The sequence below is a fragment of the Hyperolius riggenbachi genome, chromosome 4, assembly GCF_040937935.1.
Source record: "Hyperolius riggenbachi isolate aHypRig1 chromosome 4, aHypRig1.pri, whole genome shotgun sequence".
Classification (NCBI taxonomy): domain Eukaryota; kingdom Metazoa; phylum Chordata; class Amphibia; order Anura; family Hyperoliidae; genus Hyperolius; species Hyperolius riggenbachi.
Window position 1 is genome coordinate 282,138,193 of NC_090649.1, and position 15,777 is coordinate 282,153,969.

Consider the following 15,777-nt stretch of genomic DNA (forward strand, 5'->3'; position numbering starts at 1 on the left):
ATTTTCTTTTTTATTTTTCTCAAAAGTCCTGAATGGTCAAGATCGTGATTCACTGGTATATCTCGAAGTTTTGCTGATTAAGTCCATATTCTTATCATGCCTAGACAGTTTAATTTGATTACGCACAATGTCCAGGGGTTGAATGAACCAGTCAAACGTAGAAAAGCCTTCCAACATTATCAGAGCTTAAAAGCATCAGTTCTGTTTCTACAAGAGACCCATTTTATACAGTCCAAATCACCCACCTTTCTACATAGATCGTATAGCAGGTCCTATTACGCCTCATTCACCAAAAAATCCAGGGGAGTGGCCATAGTGTTTCATAACTCTATTTCGTTCTCACTTATAGATTCTTATGCAGACCCCGATGGTAGAATTCTGATCCTTAAGGGTATCCTGGAGGGTAAATCTGTTACGTTGGTCAATTGTTACGCACCCAATGCCTCTAAGACAGCTTTTTTGCAATTATTGGCCTTTCAATTGGAAAGACTATCTTCTACGCATTTGATTATAGCAGGTGACTTCAATGCTGTAGCTAACCCCAGCTTAGATAGATCAGTTCAGTCCCCCTTTGCTCAGACTTTCCTGAGAAGACTCACTAGCCTTCTATCAAGACTTAAGGTTATCGATATATGGAGATCATATAATATTGGCTGCAGACAGTACACCTTCTTTTCTCATCCCCGTCAATCTTATGCCCGCTTAGACTATATTTATTTATCTCCTATAATCGCATCCAACTCCACCACTTCAGACATTATCACCTGTAGTTGGTCAGACCATCACATGGTTTTATCATCCTTGGTAGGCTTCGGCTTGCCCTTTAGTCCTGGTAATTGGAGGCTTAATGACTCCCTTCTAGCGGAGGAATCCGATAGAATTTCAGTAAGGGGTGAGATGGAGGAATACTTTTTTTTTAATAGTGAAGATAATACTTCTCCCATTCTAAGATGGGCGGCTCATAAGCCAGTCATGAGAGGCATTTTTATTGCAAAGGCTGCTAAGGCTAAAAAACTGAGATCGCAAAAAATTCTTACACTATCGGCTGAGCTGGATCTATTATATAAGCGCCACTTCGGGACTACTTCTAGAGAGATTTTACATGAGATTAATTTGAAACGAACTGAACTGAATTCTACTCTTGATAATTCGCATGCTAGAGCATTGAAGTTCTCTAAAGCTAGATTTTTATTACGTGGAAATAACCCTTCTACCCAGTTTGCTCGCAAGCTTAAAGGAATACTATCGATGTATGCATTTATTTTTAAATGCTGTATGTTGTAGCACACATTAGGACAAGTACTAGGAGCAATTTGATTCCTCACACAGCTGTTCCTCTCAGCTGTAAAATCCTCCGTCAGTTTTGGCCGTCAGTGTTTGATACAAATGTATCTATATGCTGAGGGCTCCCAGAGGGCTAAGCCCATGTCTGCACAGGGGAGTTGCTATCAACTCCTCAGTTTATAGTTTAATTATCACCTTGCTGAAAGAATCTTATCGATATGGTGGTAAGGGGTTAAAGATTCTAGCAATGTGTGTTTATTATCTTTGCTTCTCTTGACTGATAAAGATACTAATAATGCTAATTGTAAACAGTGGTCTGCCCCTCTCAGCAGCTTGTAAAGTGGATGCAGCCTGGAGTGAATCACCACAAGCAGGCAGTAAGACTGAGTGTAAACACAGACTATTGTTTATAGCTAGTTATATTCCAGCAATATTCCAGCTCATTTAGTTACCTGTTACCACCTCAGATCAGCCTATTTCTCCTCATGTCTCCTGCATGCTGTGAGTGACACAGTGAAATATATTTGTGAGCTGTGTGACAGAGTAACCAAGCAGCTCAGGGTGACCTAAACTACTATGAGCTGTGTGAGAAATGAATTTTTAAGCAGGGATAGCAAGAGAGAGACCTGGGTGAATAAATAAAGTGCCCCTAGCACTAGTGGTAATGTGTACACTAATATAGAGTATTAAAAAAAAAAGTCGTTTCAATCGATAGTACTCCTTTAATCAATATTATAAGCCCCCACATGTTTATAAATTGAAAAGCACTAGAGGCATTGAGGAAGTGTTACCTCCCAAAGTTTTAAAAATCTTTGAGGAATATTATCAAAACCTTCTAGGGACCGAGATAACATCTAATACTACTGAGCTTAAATCTTTTTTAGATTCCCTCCAGTTGCCCACATTGACTTCAGAACAACTACAATCCCTCAATGCTCCAATTTCCTCTACAGAAGTAATAGCAACAATAAAATCTCTTAAATCTTCCACTGCCCCCGGCCCAGATGGGTTTTCCCCGCTATACTATAAAAAATTTGCTGACACATTGTCACTCCCCTTGACCTCTGTTTAACGCTATTCTACAGGGTGAGAAACTTCCTTCGGAAATGCTCTTGGCGAACATGACCCTGCTTCCTAAACCAGATGCCGACCACTCTTCCCCTGCGGGTTTTAGACCAATTTCAATTCTGAATAATGATATCAAACTCTTTGCTAAAATTCCGGCATCGTGATTAGGTACCTTGGTGGGTGATTTGGTTGCTCCTTCCCAGACTGGTTTTATCCCTGGTAGGCAAGGCTCTGATAATGTGAGATTGGCAATTAACATTTTACAAGATGCAGAGATTAAGAAATCAAAATTTCTGATGTTGGGTCTTGATATCAGTAAAGCATTTGATTCTGTGGGTTGGCAATATTTGATCACTGCCCTGGAGAGCTTTGGCCTAACCGGTCCCATTATTACAGCAGTCTTAGCCTTGTATGATTCTCCATCTACTATGATTCGCATCCCTGGGGCAACTTCCGCTCCCATTCATCTTAAACGAGGCACCCGTCAGGGGTGTCCTCTCTCCCCATTGCTGTTCGCCCTTGCGTTAGAGCCCTTGGCGGTGGCGATTAGACGACATCCCAATATCTATGGATATGGTATTGATAATATCAAGCTTTCCTTGTATGCTGACGATGCTCTCCTATTCCTGACTAGACAATTAACCTCTTTACCTAATCTTTTCCAATTATTAGAGACCTTTGCACATTTTTCGGGGCTTAAAGTTAATTCGTCCAAATCCACAGCCCTCCCGATCAATCTATATCCACATACGATTAAATGGTTAGATTCTACTTACAGTTTTAAATGGAGTCACACTAAATTTAAATATTTGGGAATCTTTCTTACACCTTGCTTTGGGGACCTATATGGAGCCAATTTTTTTACATACAACTATTCAAATTACGCAACTTTTGAAGATTTGGGCTACATATAAGGTGTCATGGCTGGGCAGAAATGTTGCTTGTAAGATGATTATCCTTCCCAAATTATTATATCTGTTTCGTATGCTTCCTATAACTATAACCAAAAAAACCATATCCATTATCCAATCACAAATCAATAAATTTATTTGGGACGGTAAGCCAGCTAGAGTCCGGGCACAGATTCTTTATAGATCCCCCATGCAAGGAGGAATTGGCTTGCCGAGCCTATGGCATTATTACCTAGCCTCCAAATCAAATCAAAAAGTCAAATGTTAGATTGGAACATAGATTCAAAGCCTCCGGCATGGTATCAGCTGGAATCTACCTCAGTTTTTCCTTTCCACTTAAATTCACTAGCCACGATAGTTTCCAAGAAGGATTTGACAGTTCTTGCTGGCAGGAATAGGATTGTATCGTCATTGGCCAAACTTTGGATTTCTATAGCTTCCACATATAAACTTATGACTTTTCCCTCCCCCAGGATCTCTATCTTCGGTAATCCTCGGTTTGTTCCTGCTTTAAGGAACCCGCAGGTTTTCTCCTGGTGGAGGGATAAAGATCTCCACACAGCAAATAGGTTTTGGATAAGTGATGTTCCGATTACTTTTAACATGCTCAGATTTAGTAGAGACGCCCCTATGGAAGAAGCATATCGATTTTGCCAAATTAAACACTATTTCTCTTCAATCTTTTCCTCATCTCCAGTATATGACCCTACTATGTTTGAATCATTATTTTTTGGTTTTTCTCGTAGAAAAGGGTTAATTTCAATACTTTATGCTCTACTGCTAGGACGGGATCATGATGATAAAATGTCATATATGAGAGCTTGGGAGCGGGATTTAGGTATCCAATATGATCGCACTGATTGGTCTTCTGTCTGGACTGCTGTCTCTGGGGTGATCAAATCAAACATGGTGAAGGACACAGCTTACAAGATCTTGTTTCGTTGGTATTATACACCGTCTAAATTACATAAAAACTATCCTTCGGTCCCATCGGCCTGTTTTCGGGCCTGTGGTATGGAAGGCACATTGTTGCATGTTTTTTGGGATTGCCCCGTTGCACAGCAGTTCTGGGACGCATGGAAATCTATGACTAAGGAGGTGTTTGGCTTCCCGATGTCCTTAACCGCTCCCCAGGCCCTATTGTATACACAGAATGATGATGTCCCAGGTAAATTTAGGCCATTATACAGATACATGTTATTGGCTGCTCAATGGTCCATTGCTTATAAATGGAAATCCACTGACCTTGATTTAGCATTGGTTACCCAACGTCTAGACCTTATGATGTTGATGGATCGAGTGTATTATCATAGTACTGAGAACATGACCAAATTCGATCTTATTTGGGAACTTTGGAGGGCTCATAGACATCTTTAGTCGCCCCTGGACATGTGCGTATACTGCATTTGACTAGTCATACAGGTGACTTGTACTTCGGGACTCCTGTTTCTAGAAGATGTATACAGTGGATATAATGTTAAGCTGAGGTTTTTGTTCTGTTTCTTCTCTACGTGCGGTGCTGGAGAGCAATTTAATTGTGTTTAGAGATCTTCGAGAAGGACTGATCCCTGGGATCTCAGCTGGAGGTACCCTGTGCCCCATTTCCCAGGTTGAACGGTCCATTTTTACGGGCCAAGCTCCCCGGCCGCATTTTTATTCTTTCTTTTTGTGTTTTTTTTTTTTTTTTTTTTTAAGTTTATGTTAATTAGACTCTGTATGCAAATCACTTGTATAATTGATGTGCTATTTGACTGGCATCAGATGTTGTTATAATTGATAATCTGTTCAATACTATAAAGCCTTTAATATGAAAAAACAATCTTGATTGTACAATTGTACCAAATCAGTTTTACCAAATCAATGTAGTAAAAAAAAGATAAACAGGGTGAATATACTTTGAATAGATACTTTAGACAGTGCCTTATGTTACAAAGAAGTGGTAAGCTTGTATTATCAATTGCATCATTAGTAGGCACCTTTAGATGCCAGCACCAGTTGATAATCACTCAGTTACTGCAGGCATGGGAAATAAGTTACAGTAAAAGGTTTACTATGTATATAGTGCAACTAATGAAGGAGCAGGGACATTTCTGGGGTTTCCAAAGAGAGTACAGATTCAGTTCTCCCAAAAAGGAATGCACTTCATGTTTTATTTGTTATTTTGTCTAGACTAGTGCAATCGAATTTCTCAGTTATGATGTATTGTTACTGTTACAGGTCCGGTTTCCGCTATGAAGCCACTTGGAGTGACTGGCTGTACATTAACCTCTTCCTGCTTGTGGCCTTCATCCTTATCAACATTTGCACCATGGTTGTGGGTCTGCTGCTTGTATCCCACCTCTACCTAATCTCCTCTAACTTCACTACTTGGGAGTTCATGTCCTACTACCGCATCTCCTACCTGAAGCAGCGAGACTCAGACTCCAGCCCTTTTGACAGGGGAGTTTTGTGTAATTTATGGAACTTTTTCTGTACATGTGGCCATGTGACCTGGGAAAGGGTGTATTTCAAGAGAACATACCACACAGTATGACACAGACTTGTCATCTAATTTGGCTTCTTACTATATCACCTTGTGGAACAAATGGTCTTACCTCATTCCTGTTAGCTCCTAGCAGCTCCTGGCCAGCAAAGGTGTGCATCATAAAAATAGGCCAGTAATGAGCTATAGAAGATGACTTCACTCTTCTCTTTGACAAGGGAAGACAGAATCCGTACGTTGCTCATCCACTGCCGAGAAGGTCCACAAACATTAACCGGTTGCTTTGGGTAACTGCTACAATTAAACCGTGTCTTTTTACATTGATGAATTCTGATTGGTTGCTTTGGGGAACCACTCTGCTTGTGTTACCATTTTATATCTAGCTACCTGCAATCACACAGATTCAAACTCAAGAAGTTACAAATCAGGAAAGGACCGGCTTCTCCAGCAGTCTGGAAAATTGGTAATGGTTGTTCTGTGTCACAGACCATATACATTTTGTGGAGCATTCTGATTGGTTGTTCTCTGCAACTGCTAAACTTTAGCTCCAGCTTTCTTTAAACCCGATTTAATAAAATCAGGTTTTGTGACCATTGACAGAGACTCCAACTTCACTGAGAGACGGTCACTGCGCTTTAATGACTGACAATCGGACTGCACAGTGACTGAAATCACAGTGTGAACATTGACAGCACAGGGATTACAGTGTCAGTGTTTTAACTACTGTCAGAGTTAGCAGCACAGTTTGACCATAATTAAAACCAATCCTGTACTGATTGCTATTTGACCACAGACAGAACTAGAGATGGGGTAGAGGGGAGTAATAAGGAAGATGAGGTATGCCATGCTTTTGAGATGCAGTATAACTTGTCTTTTTAGTATATTAGGCTTAACTCTGTAGTCTTCCAGGCTCAAAAGGTGAGTTCATGTAGACTTTGGGGCCTTATTCAATTAACTTTTCCCCTGAGTTTTCACACCTTATCAATAAAATTACATTTAAACCCTCAGCAAGCAAGAAAATATAAAAAATGTTTGATATTGCATTTTATCTGGTTCTTGGTACTTTTTAATTGCTAAGTGCTGAAAAGTTATGTTGCAAAGAAAAATTATCTCCTTGAAGAGAACTGAGGAGTAATGTTAATTGAAAGGGTTCAAGGAGAGATTATTCATGTGGTAATGCACATATAGGTTGATTCATCAAATCGCGACAACACTGCCGTGGCACAGACAGCTGCAAACAAACAAGAAAAATATTGCAAACGACATTACCCAGGCAAAAATCAAAAAAAGTCTTTCACCTCCCTGGCGGTAAGCCAGAGGAGGATCGGGACTGCGCATGTCCGATTGTCACCATAGCGACGAGTCAAGCTGGATCGTGAAGCTGCGGTTCTCACAGGATTGCGGACGGGTAAATATTACCGGCGGCGATCGGGGTGTTCAGTTGCCGGGCGGCTCGAGGGACATAATTAGCTAGCGTAGGGCTAGTTTAGGTATATAGAGCAACTTTTATTTTTTTTAAAATCCTCCCGCGGACGCAGCCTCTAAAACTGCGTACCGCCAGGGAGGTTAAAAGATGTTGTTCCAAAGACTAGATCTTTGAATGCTATGTGCGTAAGTGGAAGTAGCATTTCACGCACAAATGCTGTTGAACAATGTTGTTGGAATGACCTTGTACACACCTGACAGACTGGATGATATCTAACAGTCATCTGAGTTGGTCCGCTGGTTGGTTTGGGCAAAATCACTCGTCTTTTGGCTACATTTTTCACACCGATTGGTGTCCATTATCATTCACCGGATGTTTCAAACAACTTTCGTGTAGCATGTGTACATAGCTTTGTTCATGGAGTCTAGTACCATTATCGGATAGATCAGATAGACGTCCTTGTTCTTAATGAGATTTGGACATATATCTGTACACTTAGGGCCCTTTTGGTACGCATTTTTTCCATACCAGTAGATTGTGAAAAAGATTTCAGTTAAAACGCGTATAAGAGGAACTGTGCCATAGGAAAACATGGGCATTACTTTGAAAATCAGTTTTCTTTCAGTTATAACCGAGAGCAACTAAATAAGTGTAAAAGGGGCCTTAGGGTCAAACTGGTGCACTTTGTCAGGGGTATAAAACGTGCAAGAATTTTAGTTGGACAAGTCTTCTAGTATGTCATCCCACTCTTCTCATTTGTGGCCTGAAATATAATTTTGCCAGCTCTGAAAACAGTGCCCAATCTAATAAAATGGGAAGCTAAGATAGGTTTTTAAAGTTTGACTGATGGCTGGTGCACACCAAGAGCGCTTCTGAGTGCTCTTCAGAACGCCAGCGCTTTGAAAAGCGATTGGTTACTGAAACCCCACAAGGGTGTTTCCACAGCAGCGTTGTGATTTGTTTCAAAATCACAAACGCACTGCATGAAGCATTTTTTGGAACGATTCAGCTTGCATGAATGAGCAAAGATGCTCATTCATTCAAAAATCGCTCTGAAAATCGCTTCACAAAATCTCTTAATTGCTAAATGCTACTGATTTTGGTGTGCACAAGCCCTTAGTTAGAAGAAGCGGAATTAGCAGTGTCTGAGCTAGATCTTTGCACAGAACTCATCAAATTTAGAAGGCTAGTAATTGATTACTTTACAGCTGATTAATAAATAAAGCTGTTGGATAGTAGCCTTCTGGATCTGTACACCCCTGTGCAAAAATTTGGTTTAAACTCCGACAATTCTAGTAAATACAAAACCAAGAAAAACCTAGCAAGACAAATCTTACATCACATCGCTTGACAGGAGTGAAAGCATTATAACCTTACTGACAACTGACAGGACTTGGATTGTAGCCTGACCTTTTATTTGGTGCACACATGTAGCTCTAACATCTGCTGTCTGTGAGAGGATGTCTGCTCATATGCCTTTCCTCCCTGATTTGCTGTCCAATTAGTGGGGAAGTTTCTTGCCTCCTCGGGACACTGGAGGAAGACCAAACTGCTCTGGGCCCAGTACAGGCCTACATCCTGTAGTCCCCTAACTGTATAGTTGTATGTTTAACGCACAGTGAAGATTGTTACTGAACAGTAGAGAAAAGTAGTAGTCTGTCAGTGACCTGTTGATCCTGGCACCAACGGTAGATATGGGCTCTACCAGGGCATGGAGTCAAAATGACCACGGGTCTTCACTGGAACACCCTGCAAGGGATCATGGGCCATCGCCCCTAATAGGTGCCGGACTACTTTGCTCCCTGCTGGCTACCATGTCATGATCCCCAAGTTTATACCACTGGTATCAGAAGGAATAGGAGGGATGAATACTACAATGCAGGAAGGACTGACTGACAGGACTGGCTTCCATAGCAGGCAGGGTACGGACTGAATGGGGCTAAGCTAAACCAGCAGATCTAGATTGACTTGGCAGGAAAATTGTCAGGTTGGACTGGCGGACCAAACTGACAAGACAGGTTGGCGGACAGGACCTGTGCGACTGACAATTGTCAGAACATTGGCAGAACATCTTGATACATATTGCAGCTGTGGCTGCAAGCAAGAAGAACTGAGCGCTGTCTGTAAAGGGTTTAATTAGCCCTTGCATTCGCCCCAGTGCAGAAGCTACACCCCCAGCTGCACGCACAAAGATGTATGACTGCCGTGCGTGCATGCACTTCCAGAAGCATGCACAGCAAAGAAGAGAGTGGAAGCCATGGGACCAGGGAAGGTCAATGGTAGATCACTGGTGGGGTGTGACAGCGCCCTTGCAAAAGTATTAACCCCCCCCATTTTTATGTTTTGTTGCTTTACAACCTGCAATTAAAATGGATTGTTTGAGAGTTTGCCCTATTTCATTGACCGGACATGTCTACAACTTTAACAATGTATTACTTGGTTTATTGTGAAGCAAACAACAAATGAAACAAAACAAAAGCATAACTATTCACCCCCCTAAAGTCATTACTTTGTGGAACCACCTTTTGCAGCAATTACAGCTGCACCTTCATACCGCGGGGGGTAAAGTGGTTAAAAAAAACAAAACAAATAATAAGACTCAACTTTTAATACGTATGTAATGAGGGTATATTGTATACTGTTATTTTTGCAAATAAGGGCTTGTAAATAAAATATTGTCGTCATACATTGTACTAGGGACATAATTGAAATGTAATAACCAAAACAAATGTGCAAATAAAATGTATGGGTTTTATCTACAATAACACACGTTATTTCAAAACTATAATTGCTAAAAACTGATAAATCATTTTTTTAAATTATTCTTATTCCCTTTAAAATGCATATAGAATAAATATTTTTTAGAAAAAGTACCACCCAAAGAAACCTAATTTGTGGTGAAAAAAAATATATAATTTCAGTGTGATAAGAAGTTATAAAGTTATTATGAATGGGAGTAGCATGATATGTAAAAATTGCTGTGGTTTTTTAAAGAGATCCTGAGAAGACAGGAGTATAAAAGTTTTATACCTGGGGATTCCTCCACCCCCTTCACACAGATCGCTCCCTTGCTGCAGTCCTCCACCCCCTGGATTGTGTGGTAGATGCCCTGTTACCTTCAGCTAGTCGGGGCATACTGCGCGTGCGTGGCTTGGTTGCGAACCCCCGGCTAAGGGAGAGCATCGGGAAGCGTGGGCGGGGACTGCACATGTGCCGACTGGTCTAAGCTAATTGGCATCTACTGAAAAATCCAGGGGGCGGAGGACGTCGATGACGGAACGATAAGCATGGAGGGGGCTGGAGGAAGCCCCAGGTAGGAATAAAACTTTTATACCCTGTCTCAGGTACCCTTTAAGGGGAAATAACCTGTGGTAGGGAAGTGGTTAAGAAGCACTAAAATTAAAGGTTGGAATGTAACAAAATGGGTGCAAAGCCAAGCAGGTTGAATACTTTTGCAAGGCACTGTAGAGGCTCTTGGACTCCATTGCATAAACATCAATGCAATTGTTATTCATCAGATCAGCTTCCAAGTGTCTGTGGGTATGCAGTTTTGCTAATTTGGTATCTGTTGTGAACTTGGTATAGCTTATTCTCCTATAATTATGGAGTTCACTTATGGATAACCTGGTATATCGCCTGCCTATTATGTTTACTGGAACTTAGCAAAACTTCAATATAAATCATCAGCTTTTGAATCAGTCACTGGAGTTTTCAGTTCTCGCATACCCGGATATTACCGTATGCTGCAATACTTCTGTAATAGTCTCTTCATATAAGGAAGATTTCTCTGTCATTTCTACTTATTATATGCACTGAGGCGTTAATGGATGCCATTCTGTTGAATGAGGGCAGTCTCACAATAGGTTGTTTGATGATCTGCAGCTGCTATTTTATAATGTCCACCCACCTGGGGTTTCTGTTTTGTTACCATGATTATTGCACTATATAATGTTTATTTCTCAAGGCTCTTTAATGATTTAATAATTAAAAAGTGTTTTTTGTATGGATCCTCAGAGCTTCTACTTTTTCATATTCTCAATTGACCCTTAGTGGAGCCCTCATTGATCCATTGAGTGATACATATGTCATGTTTCACACACATTAGACATTGCTTGGATAGACACAAGTACCCTATTTAATAATTAATGCTTTTTCTCCAGGTGGTCACAATAGGCACACACCAGATACACCATTGGCATTTATAAAGCCCACAAGACACAAAAAAACAGTATTCCGCAAGGACTCTAAATAAAAATGACTGTTAAATGTATTGCCTGAGCACCACTGATCTACAAACACAATGTTTTGGTGTATGAACCTTTAGTAGGTGTTAACCAAGTGCCATTACACAACACATGGGGGTGGGCACATCCTTAAAGGGACTCCGAGCTCTGATTAAAAATAAAATTTGAACTTACCCGGGGCTTTCTCCATCCCAGCCCTGGTCGGGACGTCCCACGCCGGCCTCCTGGCTCTTCTCCCGGCGGCTGTCCGCATAGCGCGGACAGGCCGGGCCCCCGGGCGACACTGGCGAGTGTCGGGGCTTCTTCTTCCCTATACGTCACGAATGACGTCACACGCCGGCCGCCGCGCGTCATGACGGCGGCCGGCGTGACAGCACGGCGCATGTGCGGTTAATCGCGCATGCGCCGTGCTGTCACGCCGGCCGCCGTCATGACGCGCGGCGGCCGGCGTGTGACGTCATTCGTGACGTATAGGGAAGAAGAAGCCCCGACACTCGCCAGTGTCGCCCGGGGGCCCGGCCTGTCCGCGCTATGCGGACAGCCGCCGGGAGAAGAGCCAGGAGGCCGGCGTGGGACGTCCCGACCAGGGCTGGGATGGAGAAAGCCCCGGGTAAGTTCAAATTTTATTTTTAATCAGAGCTCGGAGTCCCTTTAAAGCAATGATGAGCTATGTACTTTAAAGGAGGCCAGCCTCAAAAAAGACATCTAAAGCTCAACTCCTACTTAACATCACTTTCATCTCTCTGCTGCCCTTTGCTTCACAGAAACGTGGCTATCTGAGCTTATTCCAGACAACGCTTTGCAGATTAATGGATTTACACTCTACAGATCAGACCGGGACCCACTTACTTCTGGCAAAACCAAAGGTGGAGGACTCTGTTTCTATATTAATGATAGATGGTGCACGGATGTTACAATTATTAAGAGGACATGCTCGGCGGGACTGGAAACACTCTTCATAAACTGCAGACCCTACTACTCACCCCGTGAGTTTTCTTCATTTATTTTGGTTGCTGTGAACATCCCTCCACAAACATGTATGCAGCCTGCGCTCCAAGATCTCGCAGATCAAATCACTGAGGTGGAAAGGGAGTACCCAGATTCTTTTTTTTATCATACTAGGGGATTTCAACAGTGCTAATCTTTCCAAATAACTCCCCAAATACAGGCAACACGTCACAAGCGCAACTAGAGAAGGTAAGACACTTGATCACTGTTACACTACGACTAAGGACTCATATCACTCTGTCAGCAGGGCAGCTTTGGGGAACTCTGATCATGCTGTTATACAGCTTATCCCAACATACATCCAAAGACTAAAAACTGCCAAACCTGTAGTGACCACAGTTAAGAAATGGACGAGTGAAGCTGTAGAAAAACTACAGAGCTGCTTTGATTTAAAGAGAGTCTGAAGCGAGAATGAATCTCGCTTCAGATCTCATAGATAGCAGGGGCATGTGTGCCCCTGCTAAACCGCCGCTAAACGGGGGTCCCTTCACCCTCAAACCCCTCTCCGTGCAGCGCATCCCCTCTTCCTGGTTGGGGCAGAGCTAACCGCCGCAGCCCTGCCCCACGCGCGTCTGTCAGCGCGTATCTCCGCCTCTCCCCCGCCCCTCTCAGTCTTCCTTCACTGAGAGGGGCGGGGGAGAGGCGGCGATGCGCCGCTGATAGATGCGACTGGAGGCAGGGCTGCAGCCGTTAGCCCTGCCTCCAGGAACGACCAAGTCTTGCGGGGGTGGGTTTGCGGTTGAAGGGACCCCCGTTAAGCCGCGGGATAGTGTCGTTTTAGCAGGGGCACACATGCCCCTGCTAACTATGAGCTCTGAAGCGAGATTTATTCTCTCTTCAGATTCTCTTTAACAAACTGGAATATATTTAAAGAATCCACCAGTGACCTAAATGAATACACTGACGCTGTGACATCATATATTACCTTTTGTGAAGAGTCCTGCATCCCCACAAAAAAGTGCACCAGGTACAATAACGATAAACCCTGGTTTACATCACATCTTAGGAAGCTGCGCCTCGATAAAGAAAGGGCATATCGTACAGGCGATAAAGTCCTCTACAAAGCTGCGAAATACAAACTGCAGAGAGCCATTACTGACGCAAAAAAAGATTATTCTAAAAAACTTGAGAAACAATGTTCAAACGCCGACTCATTCACAATATGGAAATCTCTGCATGAAATTACCAGCTACAGGAAGAAATCTCCGCCCTCACTACACAATCTGCAGCTTGCAAATGAACTGAATACATTTTATTGCAGGTTTGACACTAGCAACAAAAGCCAAACACACCAAGTCAATTCGCATAATTTCCATCTCTGCCACAGGCAAACTGAACACTCTTCCTGCCAGCCAAGGTCTCCACCCCCCTGCGGTGCCTCAGCAACTACACAACACAGGAGGCCAGCCACAATCTATTGACCTGTCCCCAGATGTGCATGCTCTAACAATATGCCAATCAGATGTAAGCAGACTCTTCAAAAGACAAAACACTAGGAAAGCAATGAGGCCAGACTCTATCTCTGCGAAATGCCTGAAACTCTGTGCCGATCAATTAGCTCCTGTATTCACAGACATATTCAAAGCATCTCTCAAACTCTCAATTGTTCCGGCCTGTTTTAAAAGCTCAACTATTTTACCAATCCCAAAAAATTCAAAACCTACATGTTTAAATGATTACAGGCCTGTTGCCATGACATCATTGGTCATGAAAGCATTCGAAAAACTTAATGGCTTATCTGAAATCTATCACAGATCCCCTGCTGGACTCTCTGCCATTTGCCTACAGGCCTAATAGATCCGCAGATGGTGCTGTGAACATGTGTATGCATTATGTACTACAGCATCTAGACACCCCAGGAACCTACACCAGGATTTTATTTATTGATTACTGCATTTAATACCAAAATGCCATCTCTGCTACACAGCAAGCTCTCCCAGCTACACATACCTGAATCCATCTGCAAATGGATAACCGATTTCCTAACCGATAGGAGACAGCATGTTAGACTTGGTAAACACACATCAAGCTCTCTGACCGTCAGTACTGGTGCACCCCAGGGCTGTGTGCTTTCCCCACTGCTCTACTCACTGTACACCAATGACTGCATCTCCACAGATCCATCTGTTAAGGTTCTGAAGTTTGCAGATGACACAACAGTAGTTGGTCTCATACAAAACGGGGATGAATCTGCATACAGGCATGTGGTGGGACAGCTTTCCTCCTGGTGCAGCAGCAACAACTTGGAACTAAACGCTCTCAAAACCATGGAGATGATAATAGACTTTAGGAGATCCCCCCCCCCCCAGCACCTCCCCTTAACCATAAATGGATCCACAATAACCCAGGTAGAGTCATTCAAGTTTCTTGGGTCCACGATCTCACACAACCTAAAATGGGATAACAATACGGCCACTATTGTCAAGAAAGCGCAACAGAGGATGTACCATCTACGGCAGCTGAAAAAGTTTGGCCTACCTCAAAATTTAATGGTGCAGTTCTACACTGCAATTATCGAATCCACCATAACATCATCTATGACTGTATGGTTCAGCTCCTGCTCAGCATTAGAAAAGGGGAGGCTGCAGCGCATCATCCGAACAGCGGAAAGGATAATTGGCTGTAGCTTACCTTCCCTGCAGGATCTTTACGCTAGCAGGTGCAGAAAAAGAGCAACCAAAATTGCCTCTGACCCCTCTCACCCAGCTCACTTCATCTTCCAGCGCATGCCTTCAGCAGTAAGATTCCGGTCAATCGCTACCAAAACCTCCAGACACAGGAACAGCTTTTTTCCTCAAGCGGTAGCCATACTTAATGCTGAACCACGTTAGAGCTGCTAGGACTTGATAGTAATCAGCACAGAACTGTAAATGAACAATTCTCACATTGCTTGCTGCCACTATACTTATAATGTCCTTGACTTGTAATATACACACTGTCTGTCCTTGTATTGTTTTTGTTTGTGTTTGTGTTTGTTAAGCAACTGCCAAGACAAATTCCTTGTAGGTGCAAACTTACTTGGCGAAATAAAATTGATTCTGATTCTGAACTGGCTGTCCACACTTATGTGTTGCTGATTTCAGCAATGTGACGCCAGTGCGATCTGTATGGACATCCGACAAGGCATAGACAGCATTGTGTTATGTCTTTACTAATGTGCTGCATAGCACTGCATTCCAGAAATGCATTTCAGTGTGCTGAACAGTGCTATCCCAATCTATGTAATTAAATGAGATAAGCAACACGGGTGCCGTGCATTTCTGTAAAAGTGTGGACAGGCTATGAAGGTCCTGGTAAACACATCCATTTTTGATTGGCCAATTTTACCACTTCCATGTAATATGAGAGGTTACC

The 15,777-nt window shown here is 42.7% G+C and overlaps 1 protein-coding gene across 2 annotated transcripts in view; it reads left to right on the forward strand.

The window, feature by feature from the left end:
• Positions 1 to 11,178, forward strand: part of ZDHHC12 (zinc finger DHHC-type palmitoyltransferase 12) — a 37,482-nt gene extending 26,304 nt beyond the window's left edge. For both annotated transcript variants that reach the window (XM_068231339.1, XM_068231340.1), the window contains exon 5: positions 5,481 to 11,178. In XM_068231339.1, the coding sequence (XP_068087440.1) occupies positions 5,481 to 5,796 (316 nt within the window). In that variant the 3' untranslated portion in view covers positions 5,797 to 11,178. The remainder of the gene's footprint in view (positions 1 to 5,480) is intronic.
• Positions 11,179 to 15,777: the final 4,599 nt, after the last annotated feature.